The sequence below is a fragment of the Marmota marmota genome, unplaced genomic scaffold, assembly GCF_001458135.2.
Source record: "Marmota marmota marmota unplaced genomic scaffold, marMar, whole genome shotgun sequence".
Classification (NCBI taxonomy): Eukaryota; Metazoa; Chordata; class Mammalia; order Rodentia; family Sciuridae; genus Marmota; species Marmota marmota.
In genome coordinates this window covers 42,989,149-43,013,680 of record NW_026000005.1, presented here as the reverse complement: position 1 = coordinate 43,013,680, position 24,532 = coordinate 42,989,149, and the positions used below count along the sequence as shown (strand labels likewise).

The 24,532-nt window shown below is 43.0% G+C and overlaps 1 protein-coding gene across 12 annotated transcripts in view; it reads left to right on the top strand.

The window, feature by feature from the left end:
* Window positions 1-24,532, top strand: part of Col4a4 (collagen type IV alpha 4 chain) — a 147,630-nt gene that overhangs the window by 91,945 nt on the left and 31,153 nt on the right. For all 12 annotated transcript variants that reach the window (XR_007349514.1, XR_007349513.1, XM_048808630.1 and 9 more), the window contains 8 exons: window positions 9,634-9,741; window positions 10,340-10,447; window positions 15,994-16,065; window positions 17,477-17,605; window positions 17,699-17,812; window positions 18,994-19,149; window positions 20,915-21,022; window positions 21,986-21,994. Coding sequence is in view for 10 of the 12 variants with exons in the window: in XM_048808630.1 (XP_048664587.1) it covers window positions 9,634-9,741; window positions 10,340-10,447; window positions 15,994-16,065; window positions 17,477-17,605; window positions 17,699-17,812; window positions 18,994-19,149; window positions 20,915-21,022; window positions 21,986-21,994 (804 nt within the window). In the remaining 2 variants the exon portion in view is untranslated. The remainder of the gene's footprint in view (window positions 1-9,633; window positions 9,742-10,339; window positions 10,448-15,993; window positions 16,066-17,476; window positions 17,606-17,698; window positions 17,813-18,993; window positions 19,150-20,914; window positions 21,023-21,985; window positions 21,995-24,532) is intronic.

The following is a 24,532-nucleotide window of genomic DNA, read 5'->3' as shown; positions in this document are numbered from 1 at the left end:
AAAAGGAAAGATAAAGGGAAGAAAAACGGACAGAAGTACAGGTAAAGAGGCGTAAGAAAGAGAAGGGGAAACAAGAACAACATCCAAACCCAGCCCTTTCCTGCAGCTGCCCCTTCCTTGTGGTCCTGCTGTGGCGAGTGGGCAGCTGCTGTTGGCTAGGTCTCTGTTACTTGGGTCCCGATCTGAGCTGGGCGTGGGGAGCAAAGCAGCCATGGGGGCAGGAGACCTCCCTCAGAAGGGGTGAAGGCTCAGGCCCTTGCCCAGCTGCGGGGGTGAGGATCTGTGCCTCACCTCTGTTGGCTCCCAAGTTCTCTCCTGATGGCCCCTCTGCGACTATGCCTGTCTTAGGTTGTTCCTCCTTGAGGAATCTTACCCGTCTTTGACTAACTGGCCATCCTCCGGGGCCAAACAGGGTGATGTGGAGTGTGCGAGGCATTGCCTCCGAGAGGGTTAGTTCTCTGACTCCTTGGTAACTAATGCCCCTGTGGCCGCCAGCATCTGCCTTAGGATCCCCTCGCCTGCTGGCGGGGCCCCGGCTCTGGTCACAGGTTTTGGGAAACTCAGGTTTCTTCTCCAGGGAGGGCTCAGCCCACAGCACTGGGCGAGAGAGGCTGTGTTCAGAAAGGAGAGAGAGAGGCCATAGAACCAGCAAACAGTAATCGGATAAGAAAAAGGAAGTTGTATTGGGGCAAAGCAGAGAGACAGACGAAAAGGAGAACTGTGACAAGACTCAGGACCTAATCCCTCATAACTGGCCCTTAGTATTTACTTAGATCCGATCCATAGCTGCCATCCACACAGCTGAAGGAGACTCCTTACTCTCCTTTTGACTTTCCTTATATGCATATACTATCATAGCTTTCTTAGTTTCTACTTTGTTGAGCCTTTTTTGGAAGCATCTTAAAAGAACATACATTAGAACAAGAAGAGCAATGACAATGACAGCAAGGATCCAGTTAGCGGAGTCAATTAAAGCTGACAATTTATCCCATAGCTGCTGTAGAATTGAGGGGTTAAGACTTAGATTTGCTCTGGTTTCATTTAGACTGAGAATCTGGGAATGCAGCATCATAGTGAAATTTCTAAAAACCATATCCCAAGGTCCCTTAAGTCTATCTACTACTTCAAGTTGAGCTTCTGTTACATTTTTTGCCAAGACAGGGGTTTGACAAATACACAGAAACTGAAGACTACAGGGTACCCTAACATTCAATTGAAGCATATCAATTTTTTCATCAATATGGTCAATCTGTTGTTGTAACATTAAGATACCTCCTTGCAAGTGCAGGTTTAGTCACTCCGGGGTCAGGGCTTTGATGGAGCGCTGCACTACCTGATTAATGGTTGCAGCATTTGTTGTGGACTGGGTCAAAGCTATATCAAGGGCGGTAGCTGCTGTCACCGCAGCGAGGGAGGCAGCTATGATGGCAGCAGTAATCTCCAAATCTCGCCTAACTCTGGAAAGGGAAATATCTTTTGTAAAGTGAACCTCTTGAATGGAGGAGTCATCCTCCATTGGGAACCATAACATGAGGGGTGTTCTCATTAGCGCTGCTGTCTTGATGGAGAAGTTCCAACAATTGGTTAACTCACAATGGGAATTATCACAATTAAGGCAACCATTTTTGTGATTTTAAGTGGAAGTTACAAAGAAGAAGGGTGGCTTAACACATACATGGTCTCGGAGTAGCATGGGTAGCTGAGGGATTATTGAAAGAGCCATTAAACCAAATGGCATCCATGGTGACAATAGGAATGACATCTATACATTTGTAAGCAACACATAACAATTGTCTGCCTAATTGCAAAAAAAACTCCTGTCTTTCTTTTGTATTTTGAGCATTTGTTACCCAATTTCTATGATTTTTGAAAATTACTGTATTTGTATTTGCTGAAAATTTCATTTCCCATCCACCTCTTAAGTAGGGCTTGAACCAACTGATAAGCTCATCAGAAGGGAAACAGGGCCGGGAAAGGGAGAGGTAATCTCTCCAAGATATAGCTTTTAGGGGTATACCTTCACTGGTATTTTAAAATTCCTTCCAAGCACATCGCTGCAGGACGGGTTGTGGCCAAGAACGTGAGTCTCTAGCATTAGAGGGCATGATAGAGACTACTTTTGCTTCTCCCTCTAAGGAGAGTGGCCGATAACCTGTAATGCCTCCCATCCCCGGCTCCCAAAGAGTATCATTGTGAAGGCAAATTGTGGATTTACATAACCTCTCTGCATCAGAAACATTATTAAAAATGGTAAAGGCCCATGTATGGCTAACTGAGGGTGACAAATTCCAAGGGTGCTGTGCTATTGGGTCAGAGGTTACAGGGCATCGAGAAGAAACATTAGTATCGAACAAGAAAGGCAATACGTTATCATCCAAACCAACAGGTGAGTGGAGCCCCCACCCACCACGTGTGTATTTGCGGGATGATTGACAGAATGATGCATAATAGCATCTAGTGAGTCCTTGTCCTCATTGATGCATGAGAAAAGGAAAGTCCAGTTAAAGTCCCAGCAACAGCATAAGTAGTTTCCACCTGGTTGGGTGTGGTCCTTCTGGCTAGGTGCAGGAGAGCAGCGAGAGCGGCAGTTGCAATTGTGGCTGTGAGGACCATGAGCCTTATGGTGATGTCGGTCTGGGGGGCTCCTGTTGTCCTTCTGAATTTTGTCCTTGGGAAGTATTCTGCAATATTTGAGAGAGAACATGATCATGATCATGATTATATGAGTGTGGATTGCTCTCATGGTTTTTTATTTGCAGTGGCATTGAGTATTTTGCTCACTGGAGGGTTTTTGCCTCTAGGTGGTGCCAGAGGCCATCCATGAGAAGAGAACTGTCCCACAGACAGCCGTCCTTGAGTAACAGCTATCTGCACAGTAGTTCTCCCTCCATGGGTCATCTTTGAAATGTGCCCATTTTGATCGGACAGGTCAGCATAGAGCCTTGAGTTATCAGGCTGTCAGACAGAGGCCCTTCCTTTTCCATACTTACCTGTTGTGCACTTACCTGTGAGTTGCAAGTTACAATTACACACATAAGCAAGAAGAGGGTACCAGGGCTCTGGTCTCCAGCAGGTGACATGGTCAGAGCTTGATTTGTTAGGGCTTTGATATCACCCAGGTTATCTTGTGTGCCCTCCAGTGGGGATGTCGTGGTGGTCTCTTTCTTTCTTCCAGGCTCAATTTAACATGGACATACTTAAGTTTACCAAAGGAGGGGATGTGAGTGACATCCATTTGCCAAAGTTTAGTAGGAGAGAGGCCTCCGGGGTTTACTCCCTGTGGCTGCAGTGGACCAAGTGGCGCCAGAGGAGCACAATTTTTGCAAACTTGAACCAAATGTTACATTGTGTCATAGTAAGGTCAGGAAACAAGGCCTTCAAATTACTTGCAGACATGTGTAACTTAATGTGGAGTATGCCTGCTTGCTCCAGTATGTCTAAAGATATTGTGTTGCAGGAAATAAGTTTATCAACTTGAGTGTTGCCTGTGGCAATTAATCCAGGCAGCCCAGCATGGGATCTTACATATGAGATGAGCCGTGGATGTTTCCTGTTTTCTGTGAGGTCCTGGAATGTCTGAAGAGCTTGGTCAATAGGCTTACCTGTGGGTCTAAAAACTGCACAGGGAATTGCTTTTGCTACCTGAACAGAGTATTTGCTGTCTGAAAAGATGTTAATGGGAGTATCTATGCTCATAAGGAGTGCCTTTATTATTGCTCTAAGTTCTCCCAACTGTACTGACTCTGAGTGGTGCTCTACATGGAAGATGTCCTATTCATTGGGAATTTTCAGAGTAACACCAAAAGTGTGTGTGTTTGCGTCAGTGAACACACATAGTGCTGATGGTATGGGCTGGGATGTAGAGAATGCATGCTTAGGAGTTGTAATCTCCAAGATTTATAAGGTTTGGAGCATCCTCTCAAGGGGGAGGTGATTATCAATCTGTCCAGGGAAGTCAGACAGTAAAGTCTGAAACAGAGTATTATTCTGCAGGAGTGTTGAGACCTCTGTGTGTGTTAATGGCAACACCAAGGTGTCTGGCTCTATGTGAAAAATCTTGTTACAGTAATCTCTTACCTTTAACCCTACCAGAAGTTTACTTTCTAATTTACCTGTGATTTTGTGACATTCACTCCAGGCCAGAGGCATCCAATATAGGGGTCCGTGGGCCTGCCAAATAACACTGAGTGGTGCTCCCGAAATTATTAATATCATCCCCAGTGGGGGTTTTGACTGGTCATATCTATGGGTCTGTAACCTTGAGAGGCTGTCATTGATCATTTGAACAGTCATCTCTGCTTGAGGGGTTAGCTTTATCTTTGAGGAAGGATCATCTCCCTTTTTTTTTTTTAGCAAATCAAATAGAGGGATGAGTGCATCAGGAGGTAAACAAAGGAAAGGCTTGAGCCAGTTAATCTGGCACATAACTGTTGTAGCTCATTAAGTGAGTACTGAGGCCTAATAGTCAGAGTAGGCCTAAGAGGTTGTATTTTTGCAGCAATCTTGTAGCCCAAAAACTCATACGGGGCAGAATGTTGTACTTTGTCAGTGGCTATGCAAAGGCCTAGTATTTGGAGATGGTCCATCAGCTTCTTAAGGCAAATGTGCAATTTGTCAGAATCTGCGTGAGCAAGCAAAATGTCATCCATATAATGTATGACCAGGCAATGCTGTATAAGGGGCCTGGTCGCATGAGAGATAAAGAGCTGACATATGGGAGGGGGTGCTATTTTTCATTCCTTGTGGGAGGACTGCCCAGTGATATCTCTGGGCGGGTATCATGGTGTTAGGTTCCCATACCGTGAAAGCGAAAAGGGGTCTGGTCCTGGTTTGCTATAGGGATGGAAAAGAAGCAATCCTTGAGGTCTATAGCAACAATAAGATAATTGCTCAGGATGCTGGCTAGATGAAGAATACCTGATTGAAATGTACCTGTCTTTTTCATATGTTTGTAATCGGCCTCAAATCTTGAAGTCGTCTATGTTTCCCATTTTTCTTGGGAATTACAAAGATAGGCGTATCGTGTGAGCTGCTGGAGAGTTCAATATACCCAAGATCTATTTGTTCCTGAACTAGTTGCTTAAGAATTGTTAATTTGGGTTCTAGTATAGGCTACTGTTCCACCCAGATGTGATCTGTGGTGTCCCATTCCAGGGGGATGGGATCAGGTTTAGTAGTCACGGGAACAGTGGCCTTTAGAATTGGAGGGGCACCCATCTTCCCGATAGCCCTGTCTTATCACGTATCATTATTTCATCATATAAGGCTTTGTCATCATTGGTTATGATAGCATCCATGTCCTCCAGGATGTCCCTATCCCATAAGGTGATAGGGACTTCTGCAATCAAGGGATGAAAGGCACCCTTCTCTCCATCCATGTCCTGCCACATGACAGAAGAGATAACTTTCCTAGTGGCCTGGAGCCCACCAATGCCCTGTATACTGGGACTGGGCTATGTCTTCCACTTCTTCATCTTGGATGCTGTATTCGAATCTTTGATGGAAACATCAGGCCCTGTGTCTACTATGCCTTTAACAGGAATATCGTCAAGCATAATGGTCATTCTGGGTTTGGTGTCCAAAATGGGTGGCGTACAGCAAATTTGCAGGCATCTGTTCCCTCTTATTGGTAGGGCTGAGGGTTGCCCCGAGGGGGAATTTAAAGGCTAGAGTTTGCAGTCCTTTGCCCAGTGATAACCCTTTTTGCATCTAGGGCAAGGTGTCTTGGGGCCAGGGTGGCTGCCATTCTTAGAACAGTACCGTTTAATGTGGCCTGGCTGATTACAGCCCCAGCAAATGGGATGGATCTCCGTTGGGAAGGTCCATTGTTCTTGTCTATTAGTAGCTGTTGATAGCAGCTGTTAAAGCCTGAATGGGCCCCGAGGAAGGGGCTACTTCTTTAGTAGCAGAGATCCACTTAAAGAGGGATTCACTGCGGACGGAGGCAATTGCAGTCCTAGTTTCGTTTGTAGCCCCCTCCCATGCCAACTGTTTGATTAGCGAATCTTGAACAGGGCCAGGTTGGATAAGCTTCTCAACTGCTTCAATGACTTGGGACAAAAAAGTCAGGAAACCACTCATGGGGACTCTGGATCAGGTTTCTGAAGAGTTCATATTTTGGAGGTATGATGTTTTTAAGACTCTTCAGGGCAATATCTTTAACTTGGTCAAAGTAAATGACATTTCCAATTCTGGATTTTTCTTGAGGGCTCACAAAGGTACCACGACCAATCAACGTGTCTAAAGTGATGGCAATGCATAGGAGAGGTTGTTCCTCGCCATTTGTTCTGCCTTCTCCTTGAAGGAAGCTTTTCACACTAAATATTGTGGACGAGTTAAGCATTCCTTAACTTCTTAACTAGTTAAGAAAGTTCATCCAATCAAAAGATGTTTGTAATTGGGCTGACCATTGCTTTAACACCTCCTCAAAGTAAGGAGAGTCAGGCCCAGACTCAGTAATGCTAGATCTGGTAAAGGAGTAGGCACCCAGGGTCTATTTTCTGCATCGCAACCAAGATTCACTGGGTAGGCAGAAAAGGGGTTACAAGGGGAATATGGGGGTTGATAAGGGGTCGGGGGCCTTAAAGGGTGTCTCTCCTTGGCGCAGGAGTGTAATTCTTTCCATGGATATTTCGGAGCAAGGGAGGTGGACAAGGGAAGAGAGGTTGCCACAGGACACTGTGAAACATCAGGGTCATCCTCTCTTGAGTCATTATCCTCATCTGAATCAATGACACTGGAGGCAGAGGTCTGGAGAGTCCTTATTTTGTCCTCCAAAGAGTCATTATGCTTTTGAATGGTATCTTCTGCTGAAGAGCCTTGAAGGCTGGCAATGATGGCTAGAAGGATCGGTATGAAAGAGGCAGGGGGAATGTGTCCCTCATGGACCTCCTTTTTCCTTGCAGAGTGTAAGACTCTCATCCATATGTTTTCGAGGCCAATCCAGGGTGCTAAAAAGACAGCTTTCTGCCAGAAGTGATCAGGGTCTTTTGGTTTCACTTTAAGTCCACGCTGAGAAAGCAGCGCTTTCAGAGCTGCTAGTTGTGGGACTCATTGTACAGGGGGAAGGTTGCTCATGATTGGTTAGTGGACCTATTAGAGGCCTCCTGGAGTCTCTCAAATATGAACAAAGTCACACTAAGACAACCACCCATAAGGATCAAGATACCCACAACAGGAGCCCAAGGGGATGATTCAGACCTGGAAGCCCCTAGATAGGACAAACAAGAGTGTGTTTAGGATCCAATGTCTTGTGATTAGTGGGGACTTCCTTGACTTGCTAGGTCAAGGCCGTATGTCCATATGGTGTCTCCAGAGCAATAGAGAAAATCGAGGTTCCGATTTCTGGGAGGATCAATCCCTTATGTGAATTTACCAGGTGAACCAAGGGGAAGGAAGAGCCATAGGTGATGCCAACCTTTATGGCAGAGGATGCCTCAACTCAGGAGCCAAGGCTCTACAAGGACAAGGAAAGGGGGTAAGAGAGGGGTTCCTTGTTCACCTTAAAGGAACCGTCAGCACACGGAACAGGGAAGGGGTCCCTACCCGAGGTCAACGGGGTGACCAGCCCCAAGGTGCGCAGCTGGGAGCAGACTTTGGGTGCCAGATGCTGCTGTAGGTCACTCGGTTACCTCAGTTGCAGCGGGTGTGGGGGACACAGAGCTGGTGAGAGCAGGCAGGTGGCAGGCCTCAGCCGACCTCCAAGCAAGCTCATTTATTGTGGAAATGAGTACAACTGATATTGGGCTTGGGTAGGGCGAATCCTCCAATCATACACAAGCAAAGCAGCTTATACAACATCTAGAAGCCAATCATCTTATGATTAATGTAACCGCACTATGAGGAAGCTCTAAATATTGTTACTCGGTGGAAGGCAGATTGGTAGGCTCTTTGTCCCTATGAGAGGGGGCCTTATGAGTTGTGGGAATCATGTCCTGAGGCCCTTGCCTCTCGGTTCCCTGGCAATGCTGACCTCAGTCACTAAGGATGTGGTTTCTCAGAGGGCTTGCTAGAGCAGAGAACCCCATCCTGCAGGAGTTCCTGTAGGTTTTTCAAGCACTCTGAGCTGCTTATAGCGGCTAGCTGCAAACCGAAAGTTACTCCTACAGTAGTACATAAAGATTACACCCCCATGGGTTTGTGAGTACAGAGCTGAGCTTGTCTACAGATTTGGCCATTGGTTTTCAGCACAGACGATTGTTTCAACCTGCAAACATGAATTAAAGTCCTATATCATGAATAAACACATGAGCAAATAGTCATACTCTTGTAACCAAAGAAATGTCCTTTAAAGTGTCTGAGTGTCATTTTATTCTCACTAAATTGCCAAGAAAATAAGCCAACTAACGAAAGGTCCCCAGTGGAAACATGGTGTGCTCATGGCAATCCGGTTCCAGAGCTGTGGATGAGTGACATGTGGTGGTTGAGTACGTGAGCACCTCACTTCAAACCATAGGGAACCTCCGTCAAGAATCAGATGCTGAATGGTCTATTTAGGAAGACCCCAAGCAGGGCACAGTAGCATGCATTTGCAAATCCCAGCTACTCAGGAGGCTGAGGCAGCAGGATGGCAAGTTTGAGACCAGCCTGGGAAACTTAGCAAAACCCTGCCTCAAAATAATTTTTTTTTTTTAAAAAAGGGACTGGAGATGTGGCTCAGTGGTAGAACCCTTGCCTAAGCATGTGGGAGGCCCCAGGTTCAATCCCTAGTATTGCAAAAAATAAATAAATAAATAAATAAATAATAATAATAGACAAGAGAGGATCTCAGCTTTTCTCTTCAGCAGGTCACTGTCATACATAGGGGACTGTTTCAGATTTTTTAAAATTTAAGAGAAATATCCACTAGTTGCAATCTGTGATCTTGGCATGGAACTTGATGTGGACAAACCAACTGTGAAGAACATTACAGGTCCAAGTATGGAATGAGCATAAGATGATATTAGGAATTGTCATTAATTTTTTGGCTGTGATAATGTTATTTTTGCCATGTAAGAAAATGTTTCAGGCTTAACTTCTCAAGTATTTAGAGTTGGAATTCCATAAAGACTGTGATTTTTTCTTAAACACTTTGGTATTTAAAAGTGCATTTTAAAAGAGCCAAAATATCACCCTATTTACCTAGAAATTCTACTCCTAGGAATTTTTCATAAGGAAATAATTGATTAGGAGAAAAATCGAAGGAAGATGTATAAAGATCAATAGGCATAATAGCAAAGAGTTAGAAATAACTTGAATGTCCAACAGCAGGAGAAAATTAGATTACTTAATTTAATTAACATTGAATCAATAAGCTATCAGCTTTTACAAATGGTAATTAAGAGGACTATGACAAATTTGAAAAATTACTTATAACAGTAATTTAAAAATTCAGAATGTAAAATTGTGGGTATTATTTTCATGTCATACACATACGGAAAACTCTGTTAAGGTGGTTGAATTATGGGCATTTTGCTTTCCATTATTCCTTAATGTAATCTTTCAGCAGAAAAATTTAAATATTAGAAAGTATATAAGATTTAATATAAGATTTAAATATAGAAAAGAATAGCTAGGGGTGCGGTTGGCTATTTAATAGATTCAATGTCTCAAAGACCACCTGCAGCTACTCAGGCTTCCACCTTCCTTCTTTAGGACATGTTGGAGCCCCTGGAGATCAAGGCCTTCCTGGAGTTCAAGGACTGAAAGGACCATCAGGAAAGCCAGGCCTGCCTGGCTCGTTGGGACCACCAGGGTGTCCAGGTACCTTGAAAGGGAAACTTCCTGAGCGCTCCTTATCTCTTGGTGTTTCGAGAGAGTCAGTCTTCACATACCTTAGGGATTGTTACTCATTTTTTGCATGTGGCTCTTCTGATTCCCCGTCTGAGCTCCTAGACAAGGCCACTAAAACTCACCTACTGCTCACCTATGAAGTTGGTCCTTCTAATTGGGTCACTGGGAGTAGCCAAGACAACAGCATGGCACCTGTACCAGGGGTGGTCTGACAAAGGCAGCTCCTTTCCCACTCTCCTCCTGTCACCTGCCACTCACAATGCTGTCCCCACCCCCTGTTTTGGACCCAAGGCAAACACCACATTTACAGCCCAGCGTTTTAATAATCCATTTCCTGTCAATTCAGGGGAAAGGGGGCAAGTTTAAAATCATAAATGGTAACTTCAATCATCTTGAAGTGTATCTTCTCCTTCTAAGTTTTTAATTTTTCTCCTTAGAGTTCAGATATCTAGGAAGGAAACTTAGGAAAATATTCCTGGTTACCCAGGAATTAAAAATGTAGATGATTCCCCAGTGAATGTCATCATACATCATTGGGGTGTCTGCAGAACTTCCCTGTTGTCCTCAGGTGATCAGGGGATGCCTGGGCAGAAGGGCCATCCAGGAGAAATGGGAGAGCCTGGGTCCACAGGTCTCCGGGGGGATCCAGGGCTACCAGGACCTCCAGGAATAAAAGGTAAGTCAAAATAGGCCCAGCCCATCAGACAGATCCAGCCCAACAACAGCAGATTCATAGCACCTCTTGTTCTTCTTCCCACGGGGCCGGAGGCAGTACCCATCTTGACCTTGACCTGCCTCCACCAGGGCATGTCCACAGCAGGGTACAGCCATCTCACTTCTAGGCATCCATCCAGTGTTTTTCACTATGGTCAGTCTACCCTTTTATTCTTACCACAGGACAGTTGAGCTCCTGTTATGCTCTTGATATTGTGTTGGATGCTGGGCCTGCAGTTTTGAGGATCTTGCTACTAGGTTCAAGTTTCAGCCTCCATGGGACTTGTTATCTAGTAGAAGAGGCTGACATTAAAAATATGTGTAAATAGATATATATTTGCCAATTGTGATAAGAGGAGGGAGGAAAAGACTAAGGTGTTATGGAAAAAGAGTAACCAGTATTCATTATCTTTGGTAGATAAAGAAAAATTGTTCCTGGTGGAAATATTTGGCCTTTTAAAGTAATAGAGGACCAGTGCAAATCTGTAAATAATATACAATAATATAATGTATTGTTATTAACAGATCTTCATGACTGCTCACTTATCCATGAAGCTTCTCTTTTTGAGGTCATTTCTTTTATTTTAGAAAAGGCACTTTTCCATATGTACTTCATGCACACCTTTAGTGTTGTATCCATTACAACGCTAAATATACATTGTATCTATTTGTTTGCTTAGAGGCTTTTCTTACCAAATAGATGATTTTTTAAAAGCAAGACCTTTTTTTATATTCTTGGTACCCAGTAGAGACCTATTTAAAAAAAAGTATTTGGTTGGCAGTATGAATAAACAAATAGACAAACCCAAGACTCTGCCCCTGAGTTAGTAGCAGTGAGGTTGAAGGTCAAAGCTTTACCTGCTGACTTCCTGCAGGGAAGCTTTGGGTCTCCTCCAGCTCCTCTCCCACCTGCCTTCTGCTCACTGACTTACACATACACTGAATGTTAGTAAAGTAGAAAGGGCCTCCTCTCAGGAAAGTGGACACCACCAGTTCTAGGATTAACCATTTTATTGTTTTGAAAATCCAAATTCTGTTCTTCCCTCTTTTCTCCTCTTCATTTATGGAATAGCTTCCAAATAATTCCAAATTTTCAGCGAGTGGTAGTGTGGTATGTATTCCCTGGGGCAAGACTGCACAAGGAAGCTATTTTGATGCATTGGTACAAGTTGTGTATTTCTACACGGCAAAATAAATTGACAAGGAAGGCTCCCGGTCACTGGACAACTTGACACTCTTCTGCCTCTTCGTTGACATTTTCAGTAATGGGAGGTCCAGAGATTGGTGACGAATTTAGGGTTTCAAACAAAATGATAATACTGTTTATTAATTTATTCTAATTTGTTATACATGACACAGAATGCATTTCAATTCATAGTACACAAATGGAGCACCATTTCTCATTTCTCTGGTGGTACACAAGGTAGAGTCCCACCATTCATGTCTTCATACATGTACTTGGGGGTAATCATGTCCATCTGATTTCACCATCTTTCCTACCTCATGCCCCCTCCCGTCCCCTATAGCCCTTATGGGGTATTCCTTGATTATTTTTGTGTTTATGTCTGTAAAGAAGTTTAAAAGAAAGAAAGAAAGAAAGAAAACACTTGCCATTATTAACCACTTCTACCAAATTCCCACTCCTTCCTACTCTCATAATATATACCCAGTGTCACCAAAATGACAAGACTCATGCTACTGTTGTTGATTCTTTTTTACCTTGATTTAGTTTGCATTTATCACACAACTTCAACATCACATGTCACTAAAAGACTAATAGCTGATGAATTGATCCATAACAAATCTTCATGAGAAGTAATCTCTGATTGCGTCGTAAATCGGTGAGTCTGTTAGAGGAGACAGTGAGGGGTGACGGGAGCAGCTGCAGTGGTGCTTCCTGGCCATGTAGTGACACTGTTTCACTGCTGACAGCCCAGGGAACCATCGTCTAAACAAAACAAAGCAGTGAAACACATTCCTAAAGGTTAAAACAGCTACAGTGCAAACCCACAGTTGCAGTCGATCACGCTGATATCAAAATGAACAACACTCCGGCAGGAACACTTTGAACTGAGAAACTAAATATTTGAAGTATGTTCTAAATAAGTCAGGGGGACTGATTATCTTGTTTGAACAAACCAGCTGCTGAACTCAAAGTTGTTTGCTCTGCTAGAACAGGCCATATGGATTTGGAGTCCTGCTTGTGTTCAATCAGATTTAAACTTTAACTTAAGCATATGCTAAAAGTGGCTTGATTCCGAGATTTAAATTTTTCAGTACATATTCCCTCTAAAACACCCCATTCTGGGATGGGGTATGAATGTAAAGTTGTCATGATGGAAACCTAAAGAGAATTATTTGTAGACTAACAACATTATAAAGAGTGTGGATTGGGTATTCTGGCTTGTGGCAAGTACATGCATTTCACTTTTAAAAAGCATTCTGAAGTGTCCTTTGTCAGGAAAGCAATACTATGTGCCTTGGGGTAGAAATGTCCCTCCTTTTTACAGCTAGATTGTTACCCTCCTGCCCACCCCTGCAGCACTCACCACACCGATGTCATTGCCTGTTTGTTCTGTCACAACAGGTATTATTTCTCTCTTGCTCCCCACCTTCCCATCAGTATGTCATGAGACACATTTGGTTGCTGAAGCTCGGTGCAGTAGGAAACCTTATCTGTGCCCTCAGAAGACATTCCTACATGTGATGAATTTCTTTAAATTTTTTTTTAAATCTCATTGCAGTATTATTTTTGATAAGAGTATTCAAGTTTCTTCAGTCATTACCCATAGTCATGAAATTCCCTCCTTCGCATCAGCTGGGTGGCCAGCTCTCCCTTTGTGCCTGGGATTGGAGGGTTATGTTAGGGTGTGGAATGTCTGGTATTACCCTGAGGAAAGTCCCAGGCTAGCAGGGAAACACTGGACACCCTATTAGAAATGTAAACCAGTAGCAGGCTCCTGGGGTGCCGACTTTTCAGGCTTGAGAACAAAAATATAACCTGAGAGTGGGAATCCAGTCACAAAGAGGGGGCTGGCTAGGACAGATGGGTGGCCAACTGTGCGAGAGCGGAGATGAGGTTTACTGGCTAGAGGAAGAGCACCCTGTATAGTGAGTGCAGCTCCATGCAGCCTTAAATGATGGCTGTTAAGCAAAAGGACAGGACCATCAGAGAGGTGAATAAAAATTCCTCATTACCCAGGAATGTGCTTTGTTAGCCTAATTGCCTCTCATCTGCACTGTATATATTTTATGCATGAACAACTTTCTGATTTAGAGATGGGATGGATAAAAAGCTTTCAGTCAAAAGGAAAAATTACCCTTAAAACCCTACCCAGATGTAGCTGCATTCAATTTAGAAAGATAACATTAGGTCAGATAAGGGTCGGCCAGTTCAACAATGGCAAGGGGCTGGGCTGTGACAACGCGGGATCTGGATGTGTTGATGTGACAATGGAGAGTTGGCAGAGGCTGGGACATTCCACCCTTAGCCAAGTCCCCCAAGCCATCAATCTCAGTGTAGCAAAGTGGTCTCAAAAAATTTATTATCATTTCAGATAGATTGCAATAAATATCCAGATTTGGCAGATGAGGAAGGTCATTGTGTTCTTTTGGTGCAAACTTGAAATATTGGCTCATAAAACAGGAAAGAGGATTGGAAAATAAACTAAGCCAGAGCTGGTTAAAAATGGTTAGGAATAAGAGATCAAGGGAAAATAAAGATGCATTCCCATTTTTTTCGGTGCCAGAGAATATAACTCACTTGAATCCATCTAATGTTGAGATCTTAAAAAGAGAAAAACAACTGTCTGTTTCAAGTACTGGGATAAATAGAAAGGAGGGGACTAACTGCCACTCTCCAGTAAGAAGTCCTCAGAGGGAGGGCCTGCTTTAATGGACAGATAATAATCAGCACTCAACTTATGTACGTACAAATGGATTCCTCCAGGATCTCCAAATCATACGTATCCTATAAATGTATCAAAGAAAGAAGTGACAAGCAAATAGAAAGTCTAGGCCACTTTTTAAAAATGTGGTTTCCTCTCACCTGTTCAATCCCTTGACCTCCTTGGTCCACATTTTCTCATTAATGCAGTCATTCAACAAACACTTATGAACACCTACTGTGTGCCAGAAAATGTACCAAGTGTGGGGGCAGAAAGACTAATAGGACCTGGCCTTACACCCTGATTGACCCTTAGGTGGGGAGACTGTCCTACGGCACTGCACAGGTGTAGTTGATCAGGGCACCCCATGTAGGTTCACAGGTGGAGGCGACGGTGCTTGTGTATGTTCAGTTATATAAACTGAGGGGTGTTATTGTCCCAAATTTGAGAGATGAGTTCTCTATACTAAGTGAATGGCTGGTTGTATGTGGAGTTGCTTAGTATTGGGTGAGAAAGAACAGGATGGGGAGACAATGGATGGAAGCTCCACCAATGGAATAGGCAGGTGACCAGATGTGGCCAGGCCCTGAGGAGAAGCCTGTCTTCCCAGTCATCAGTGGGGTAAGACATGAGGGGTGGCATTCGGCGGGGCTCAGCCCTGGGGAAGTGCTCTGTGGTACTCGTCACTTGCCCTTCCTCTCACTTTTCTTCTCCATCCTTTCTGCCCTTTCTTCTTCTTCCTCTTCCGACTCTATGCTGGGCAGTTAGGAAACTTGCATTTGAAAAGATACCCCTCCGGGGGAGGTCAGACACACTCAAACTGTGTTGGTGGAAAATCTTAAGGAAAACGCGTCCACTGGAAGAGCTCAGTGATGGCCGAAGTGAAGCTTGGCTGGTAGATTCTGCTGTAAGGACTGTATGGATGCCCGACAGAAGGTTCTGAGAGATGGCTCTGGCATCTCTGGGATAATGTCTAATTTCAGAGCCTGGAGATTTTGATGATCATCATGAAGTAAATTTGGTTGTTGTAAAAAGGAGTCAGAATGGTTTTGAAAGAACTGGTTACAAAAAAAAAAAAAAGCTACAGACAAATCTGACCTGCAGGCCTGTTGTTCCAGAGCAGCAATGCTTAAAATAAAGCCAGGGAGGACGCATATGCCCCATTGTCCCATAGTAGCCAGATACCCTGTTGACTTATAGCATGACTGGGCAGGAGGACCTTCGGATCCTGGTTGGAAAGGCCAAGCCCTGGAGGTAGGAGGCATGTATTGGCTCCCATCCAGTCTCTTTCCTCATTTAGAATGATTTTGTTGTCATTAACTCAAAGATTACTTCCTACACCAAGAGCCAGTAATTCTGGACTGCAGCTGATCATGATATGGTTATAACCCGACAGGGTGCCTTAAAACCAAGGAAACATGTTAAGCTGTTGTGCTCCAAACCTGCAAATGAATGTGTTAAGTAACCATCGCCCGGAGGAGTCCTACCCTGATAATGACCTTCAGAGTGTGAGATGTCCACCTTGCTCTATGCCCTCTGCTGGGCAGTGTTGGGGCAGTGACTAAGGTTGGTATTAGGGGCTGCTCTTGCCCTCCGTACACAGGGCTGGTGTGTTTTTCAGGTCCTTCGGGGTCTCCTGGCCTGGACGGCTTGCATGGTTTGAAGGGTCAGAAAGGAAGCAAAGGTGCCTCAGGTAAGATTAAAAAACCATCTTCAGGAATCCGAGCTTCTGTGGGTGGCCTTGAGATTAAGTGGAACCCTCCTGGGTAGCTTCTCACTCCACAAGATTTGGGAGTGAAACTGAAAATCTGTCATAGCTGAGAGAGACACAGTATGAGAGCTATTTCTAGGGCTGAGGATGACATATAAAAGGATTTAAGAAAATCTACTTCAGAAAGGAGGTTAGTAATGCCTTGTGTTGGTCTTATTTTGTCTCTCCACTAAAAATAACTGCCAACGTGGGGCTGATTACAAAGTACTGTGAATAACAAACAAAGTCTGGGCTTTTTAAAAAAAAATTATATAATTTTAACTACAGCAGTGTCTCATACAGCCATGTGGATCTAATTAGCACTTTTAACATTCCTTTACTGCCATGACTGAAACAAAGAATCAAACAAACAAAAAACATTACCTGAACTATTTGCTGTTATTTTGGATATCACAGAGAGGCTGATCTTCAACAGCTGTGTTTTAGATTGTTCCTCTCATATCATACACATTGGTTGTGTCAGTTTGTCAGAAAAAAGTATAATCAAAGTATAATTGAAACTGTAACTCAGCATGTAGATTTGAGAGACTATGGGAAAGGCAACTTGTGCTGCTAGGTGTTTTGGAGAGACAACACCTTTATTTATTGTGAAAATTGAAAAGTAGTTTAAGGGCAGGGTTGTGGCTCAATGTTAGAGCACTTACCTAGCATGTGTGAGGCACATCGAATATAAATAAATAAAATAAAGGTTCACCAGCAACTAAAAATATATTTAAAAACAGAGAAAAAAAGAAAAGCAATTTATGCCACTTGTATTTAGTGGCTCTTCCAAATAGCCTAATTAGATCTGTGTCTCTTCCAGGAAATCAATGATGTGCTCCCTTCTCACTGAGAAACTCCATACTACCATAGTTCTCATTAGATGTCACCTTCCATTCAAATTTCAAAGAAGTTTATCCATATTTATTTATTTATTTATTTTAGTTGTCAATGGATCTTTATTTTATTTATTTATGTGTGGTGCTGAGAATTTAACCCAGTGCCTCACACATGCTAAGCAAGCACTCTACCACTGAGATAAAACCCCAGCCCCATAATTACTTATTATTACACCTCATTTGGTTTTGCTTTGTCCTTTGTAAAGGTTGGAAGGTTAGTATTCTCACTCACCTATTCTTTTTTTTTTTTTAATCTGGGAAATAACCATAAAAGAAATCAAATTTGTGGTTGACCAGTGTGTTGGGTCATTAGGGAAAATGATGATCCAGGTCACCATTTAGAAGTACCATTGCAGCCAGAGGTTGGTCTCTGCAGAACCAGCCACTTTTAGGAAGTGGTTCCTTGTCAAGGACAAGTAAGATCAGGACATATTCATGCTGTTTTCCCTATTAAGGTTTACATGAAATGGGCCCACCCGGTCCAGTGGGACTCCCTGGGCTAAAAGGGGAGACAGGAGACCCTGGAAGCCCAGGAATTTCTCCTCCTGGCCTTTTTGGTGAAAAAGGTCTCCCAGGTCCCCCAGGTAAGAAGCAGCATGTTTTAGTCCCTTTTTAAGTCATTAATTCAAAACCTTTCAAATGCAGTGAGGCTAATGTGTAAACATGTGCTTACGCAGGGAGACCCGGACCACCTGGTCCAGCAGGCGTTCCAGGAAGACCTCCTAAGGGTGACATTCCTGACCCAGGTCCACCTGGAGATCAGGGACCTCCTGGCCCTGATGGTGCAAGAGGTATGACAGCATCATGGTGAAGGATGGGACTTCTCCCTTCATTAGATGCAACCAGCTCAGCAGGGCTCTAGGATGAGAGAATGGCAGAGCACAAGCACCTAGGCAGTCCGATCAATGGGACCTACTTGGGTGGGATTGTGGATATTGGACTTATTCAGGCCCAGAATGTAGGTCCCTTCACTCTTCTGTGTCAGTCCTATCAGGTACCTCTGCTCAGGCACAAACTGATGCAGAGTAAGCATTTCTCATTACTAGCATGATGCTGCCCATGAGTCTTCAGAAGTGCCCAGTTGGAGGGAAATACATGCTCCTTGTTGGTTTCTACCACCTGTCCACTGGCCCAGAGTGGCAGGACCCCGGCCTCTTGTACACCCAGAAATGTTTCCTTATGGGCATCTAACAGTGCATATTGTTCCTCTCGCCATTTAACAGGGATGAGCTCGGGCAGTGTAAGCCTTTGGAAGTTATTATTAACTGACAAAGTTGGTTGGCTCAGTCTCATGGCTTGCCCAGTGCCGATAGCCACATTCATACTCCCTGCTAGAGCTATTCTACACACAGATCCGCCATCTTGGAATCTTTAGGATTTAGTGAAGGTGGAACTGTGTGCTGATAAAAATAAAAGCAAGAAAAACTGCTAAGAAATATAGAAACAAAGTGGAGAAAGAATTTGGGTTGATTTTTTTTCCTATTTGCAGACACTAATTTTCAAATAGGATTATAATTTGAATATTCCTTTTGTATCAATTGATGTGATATTTTGTCAAAAGCCTATCTATTCACCTGTCTGCCAGTCTATCCATCCATCCATCCATCCGTCCACCTACTCACCCATTCTTCCATCCATCCATCCATCCATCCATCCATCCATCCATCCAATTAAAGTAGTGAGATAATAATACAAAGTCCATAAAATGATATTTCCAAAAGGAATGGCCTTGAAAGGGAAGAAGATTTTGCTTAGATTCATTTTGTCTGACAGTTACTAACCCATTATCTACACCATTTCTCAGCTTGGGTTCCAAGAGACACAATCTGCATTTCATTTCTGACAAAATATTGACTTTCTTATTCTTCTAACCCCCTGTATCCCTTGCTTGCAAATCATTAGATTACTTTTCTTAAGTTTTCAGGTAGCCACCTTTGTCTTTGAAACATTTTTGCCTTCTTCCTGTGGTCAGGAGCACCCGGGCCTCCAGGACCTCCTGGGAGTGTTGACTGCCTGAGAGGGGAACCAGGTGACTGTGGTCTGCCAGGGCCACCGGGGCCACCAGGTCCCCCAGGCCCTCCAGGGTGCCAGGGTGTTCCAGGATGTGATGGAAAAGATGGCCAAAAAGGTATGAATACAAGCTGTTCCTTCAGTGGTATGTGAAGGGTTTCCATCTCTTACTCTTGAGGGTCTGGGGTATCATCCTTCCATGGTGTCATTCCTATTTCTTGTGGAAACAGGGAGTATATTTCAAAAGTGTCCTTACTTCCCCCCAAAGTCTCCAAGTTTGGGTACAATTTGGACATGTAAAAATAAAAAAATACAAGTCTCTCTTTAGTCACTCCTAGACCATAACCAAGCAATGGAAATATAATTATAAGTCACAGGCATAATTTAAAGTATTTATAATCATGAATTCAGTATGAAATTATCAATGAGATAACACAGCTGATTGTGCAAACCTAGTTATTTTCTGCATGAAGCTGCTGTTCCTGCCTTTGAAGTCTGTTGTGTACTTTACACATTTAGCACAACCCAGTTTGGACTGGCCATGTTTCAAACGCTCAGCAGACAGCACCTATATGTGGTTAGTTGCTTTTATGAAAATTTCAGAGAACTACTAAGTTCATTGAACTTTTTTTTTGTTGAAAAAGGACCACTAATGATTATACATTTTAACTCCTTTATTGCATAAATAATGAAGCCTGATATCAGAAGAGCATCTACTCATGTTGGCCAAGGGACCCAATAGCTAGCACCTTGCCTTATTTCTGACACAAATGTGAAGCATGGCAAAGATTAGGGCAGAGGGAAGATCAAAACCACCATGAGGGTAGTGCAAATGGCACCTGTGAAATTGTGCAGTACACATCTATACAGCAACCCTCTTCATCTGTATTAGCAATAAAATCAATTTCAGATGATGTGGCTCTTATCTGCAAGTATGTGGGTTTCCAATTATTGGACATCAGAATTGGACAGACATGTTCTAATCATGCAGAAGAAAGAGGAGGGGGGCTGGCTGACACTCTTCTTCCCCAGCTATTACTCTACAGAATGAATCTCCACCTGGACATAAACTCTAGGCCCAGGGAAACAGCAGGTCACGTAAATCATGGTGACCAGCCCAAGGATCTGCAGGGAATTAGGAGTATTGGTGGAAGCAGCAAGTGTGCTTCTTCACTTCCTTCCCAGAGGGCATGGGGCAGACAGAGCTCCATTGTGGAGAAGACCAGGGGCTCCTTCAGTTTACTTTAACCACGTGAGCAGTGGGTTTCAGACACCACAGGAATGCAGCAGTCGCAGATTTAAACAGCCCACTCTCCACTCTCATTCAGTGCTGTTTCCCAATGGAGGACGGACATTCACACCATAATCAGGCTCAGCGCTCTGAACCAGGAGCCCAGAGGGAACTGCTGGGCTTTGGCTGGGATTCCAGAGAGGGCCTCTCTGAGGAGATGGGGCCTGGCCTGAAATCTAAGAAACAAGAGGACTTGATGGAAGGGGAAGAATTGAGCCATTGGAGGTTCCAGAATTAAGAAAGTGTCAAGAGGGAGATAGGACCCCCAGCTGGGGGCACCTGGCTCCTCAACATCAAACCTCTCTCCCTTTTTTCCCTGGGTTCAATCATCTGACTGATACCAGGTAAAGTTCAGGGTCACAGGCTTCTCATTCTCCTTCAGTTTCATCTTGGTCGTGGACATGTCCTCCTTCATCCTTCTCACTGACCACTGTGTTCCCTTCAGACAGGCAGCTCTTGGCCATCCTATGGACAGACATGAGGCTGATCTCTACTCTGGGACCCTCTCTTGGAGTGGGTGTCTAAAGTCAATCAAATGTCATTGTCTTCATATTGCTTCATTCTAGTGCCCTCATTTTTACATTTATTTTAGGACCAATGGGGTTTCCAGGGCCTCCAGGGCCACCTGGTCTTCTGGGGCCACCTGGAGAGAAGGGTTTACCTGGACCTCCAGGTAGAAAAGGGCCCACAGGTCCTCCAGGTAAGCTTCTCATGCATGGCCATCCCTTGAGCAACCTAAACTGTACTGACAGTCATCATTCAGAAAGTAGTTAACTATTCTGAAATTAAGCCCTTCTGATACAGCTATTCTCAGGCTGTATCATGAAGACTCATGTTTGATAGACTAATCTTTTTAATCAAAATGAGTGAGTTCAAAAATTAAGAGATGTTGTTATATACACTATTTCTAAGCAAACATATGCTCCTTCTCACAAAAGGCAAAGATGGATTTGATTACTGTTTGTTGGTATTGTATATTCATTACCTTTCCATGGGTTTCACCCGGTGTTCTATTTAACTACTTCCTATAAAGTGCATTAGTTCCTTTGAAGGTTAAAGGCTATTTAATTTAACTCTATAGAGTGAAACAGATGTGTGCCTGTGAAGCTGGCAGGAGTAATGTCTTTCAAGAGTCTGGGTCAAGATCAAGCAACGTAGTGGTAACTCATAATATTCTTCAGTCTCCGAAAAAGGCACTCTAGAGAACAGATAAAGGGCATCTTAGTACAAAGATGGTGGACTTGCACTTTATTTATTTTTATATTCCCTTTCTGTGCATAGCCTATGAAATTTGGCAAATTAGTACAGAATTTTCAAAAGGTTTTTAAATGGAGAGAATTCCTATCCACATTAATTCAGGGCACACTTGCCGTAAGAAATCAACCAGAATTTTATATTTCTCCAGAGAGTTGCATTTCAAGTCTTTCTAGAGATGAAAACCCCATTAGTACAGAATCATAGCTACTCCTGTCAGTCACATTGATGTGGACATTTTCATGTAAATAAGATGCTGTCACTCTGCTTGTCATTGATGCTGTCCCAAATTATTATTTATGTTCTCAAACAATCTTTGTCATTTTTGTCCTAATTCACAAATTTAAAATCTCTTTCCACCATGTGAAAATCTTCACTCGGCCTCGTTTTTGGCTTCGAATCCCTCCAGGTCCCAGAGGTAAGCACGGCTGTGCAATTGATCATTTCTCCTCAGTCTGCTTTCTCTGTCATTTTGCTGTATTTGTGAAATAAGCCGATCCATTGTTATGGAGGGGTGCTGTAACTCTCTCAGGGTTCAATGCTTTGCTTCCGTGTTGCAGACATAGTGACCTCGTATTAGAGCATCCTAATGTCTCCAGCCCTGTGGTGGCCAAGGCAATGTCACATGCTCCGCTTGTATTGTTTTCCACGGGCACTAAGTATGAGTGCTCCCTCCCTCAAATTCCAAAGCATGTGCTCATGTAAATTCCTTTTCTGGATTTTACAATATAAATGTACAGAACATCCCTAAAATAAGTAGTGTGGACATTATTAAAAGACGGGCCCTTGCCAGCCAATGAGGTACTGTGACAAGCCTTTCTTGTCATACCCTGGAGTCCCTTTTCAAGAACCACACTTCTTTGTGTTATAAAGAAAGTATTCATGGGCTGGGGATGTGGCTCAAGCGGTAGCGCGCTCGCCTGGCATGCGTGCGGCCCGGGTTCGATCCTCAGCACCACATACAAACAAAGATGTTGTGTCCAACGAAAACTAAAAAATAAACATTAAAAAATTCTCTCTCTCTCTCTTTAAAAAAAAGTATTCACTTATGACATAAAAACAAAATATATTTGTGTGTAAGAGAGTCTGGCACTTTCAAAGAGAATACAAAATGTTTCTCAAAAGAAAAAAGAAAAATCGTGAATGTTTGCATTTACTCTTTCCAGGCATCTGTTATAAACCCTAATGAAAATCGCCCTGAATACAGATGCTATATATTATTTTTAGGGTCCTTAGAAGAGACACCTTGGTCCCTTTCTTTCAGCATCTGGTTTATTAAAAAGTAAAAAGCAAAGTAAAATAATATTTAAGTCTTGCTATTTTAAATGCTAATATTTAAAAATCATAGCCATACATTTAATGGGTTTTCATTTCAGTTCTCTCTCTGTGGTGATTGTATGTAGAAATTCATTAGCAGATAACATCAAAATTCTAAATCTAAAATACCAGCCAAGTCTCCATCCCCCAACTACCCATGAAAGGCCCAAGATGATTCAGGGAAAATCAGAAATGTTCCCATGCATCTTCCCCAAATCACTCATAGTGGAAAAGCCAAGTTTTACATTAAACTAGACAGATTGTGAAAATATATCTTTCCCTGTGTTGCCTGTGGCTTCATACCATAATTTATAAAGGGTTACATTCCAAAGAGTCTGTAGAGTTCAAGTGCAATTTATACAGTACATTAAGAATCGTGCAGACCAGAGCTTGTAATGGTGGCCACATTGTGCTAGAATTTTCTTGCATGTTTTTCAGCTATTATTAAAATTATGATGCACATTTGGATGAATTTTAAGAAACTATAGCTAATCAACTGGTGTGTTATTAAGCGTTCATTTCTTAGAATTCATCACACAGATATTAAGAGTTCTTGAAGCTGTATGACATGTGGTTGACTCTTCAATTTGTTAGTGGTGTGATCATGAGTTATTCACCAAGTTTTCTTACCTGTGACGTTCTAATAACAGTAGCACCACATGTTGCTATTGAGGGAATCTAGTAACGAAGCACTTAGTGCAGGCCTGGTGCCTGAGACTGTTCCGTAGGTGTTGGCTGCTATTTATTGCTCAATGTTATTTCTTATCCCTTGTGGGATGTTTGCAAGGCAAGTGAATGAAGTTTTAGGAGAAAAAAATGTCTTGAAGTTGTAAGTGTAACCAAGAATTTTAAAACATCAGCTCTTTAGTGTGATGGTTCTCAAGGTAAGATTCCCAGGTCAACAACATCATTCACCTCACCTGGGAAGATGTTAGAAATGCAGATGCCAGACCCCACCTCAGACCTCCACTCAGAAACTTTGGTGAACAAATTTGCCAGATGAGTCTGAGGTGCTGAAGTCAGAACTAAGCTTTATAATAGTGCTTCTCAGGCCTGGCTGACATTGGAGTCACCTGGGGTGGTTAAAAACATACAAACACCAGGTTTCACCCTAGAACACCTGGGCAATAAGTCTAGATTAAGGGTCTTTTGAAAAGCGCTCCATCTGGGTTTTTTTTTTTTTTTTTTTTTTTTTGTGCAGCCAAATTAAGGACATTGTGAAGGTTACATCCTGGCTTCAGAATATTTTTAGAGTTCTCCCAGCTTATTCCAAAATGCTTTCAAGGTTGAAAGTCACCGTGTTAGAGCCCTTAGCAATCCTGAAATTTAGTAAGGGACACTAGGAAAATCTACTTGACTACTAATACAGTAATGAATTAAGGACACATTAAACTGAACTTTAGGGACCCACAAGTCCCTCTTGCAATGCCACCTGTGATTAGCACCCCAGTTTTTTTTTTTTTAAATGGCCCAAAGATTAGAAATCCTATAAAGATCATCAAATTATCGTTGTCTCAGCCAACTGTGCTCCTGCTTCCTCTGATGTCCCATTCACCAGTTATAACAAGTCAGTAACTTATGCCACAAACTCTTTTCTGGAAGTTTTCTGTGAGTCCCTGCAGTGAACAAGACAAGCTCC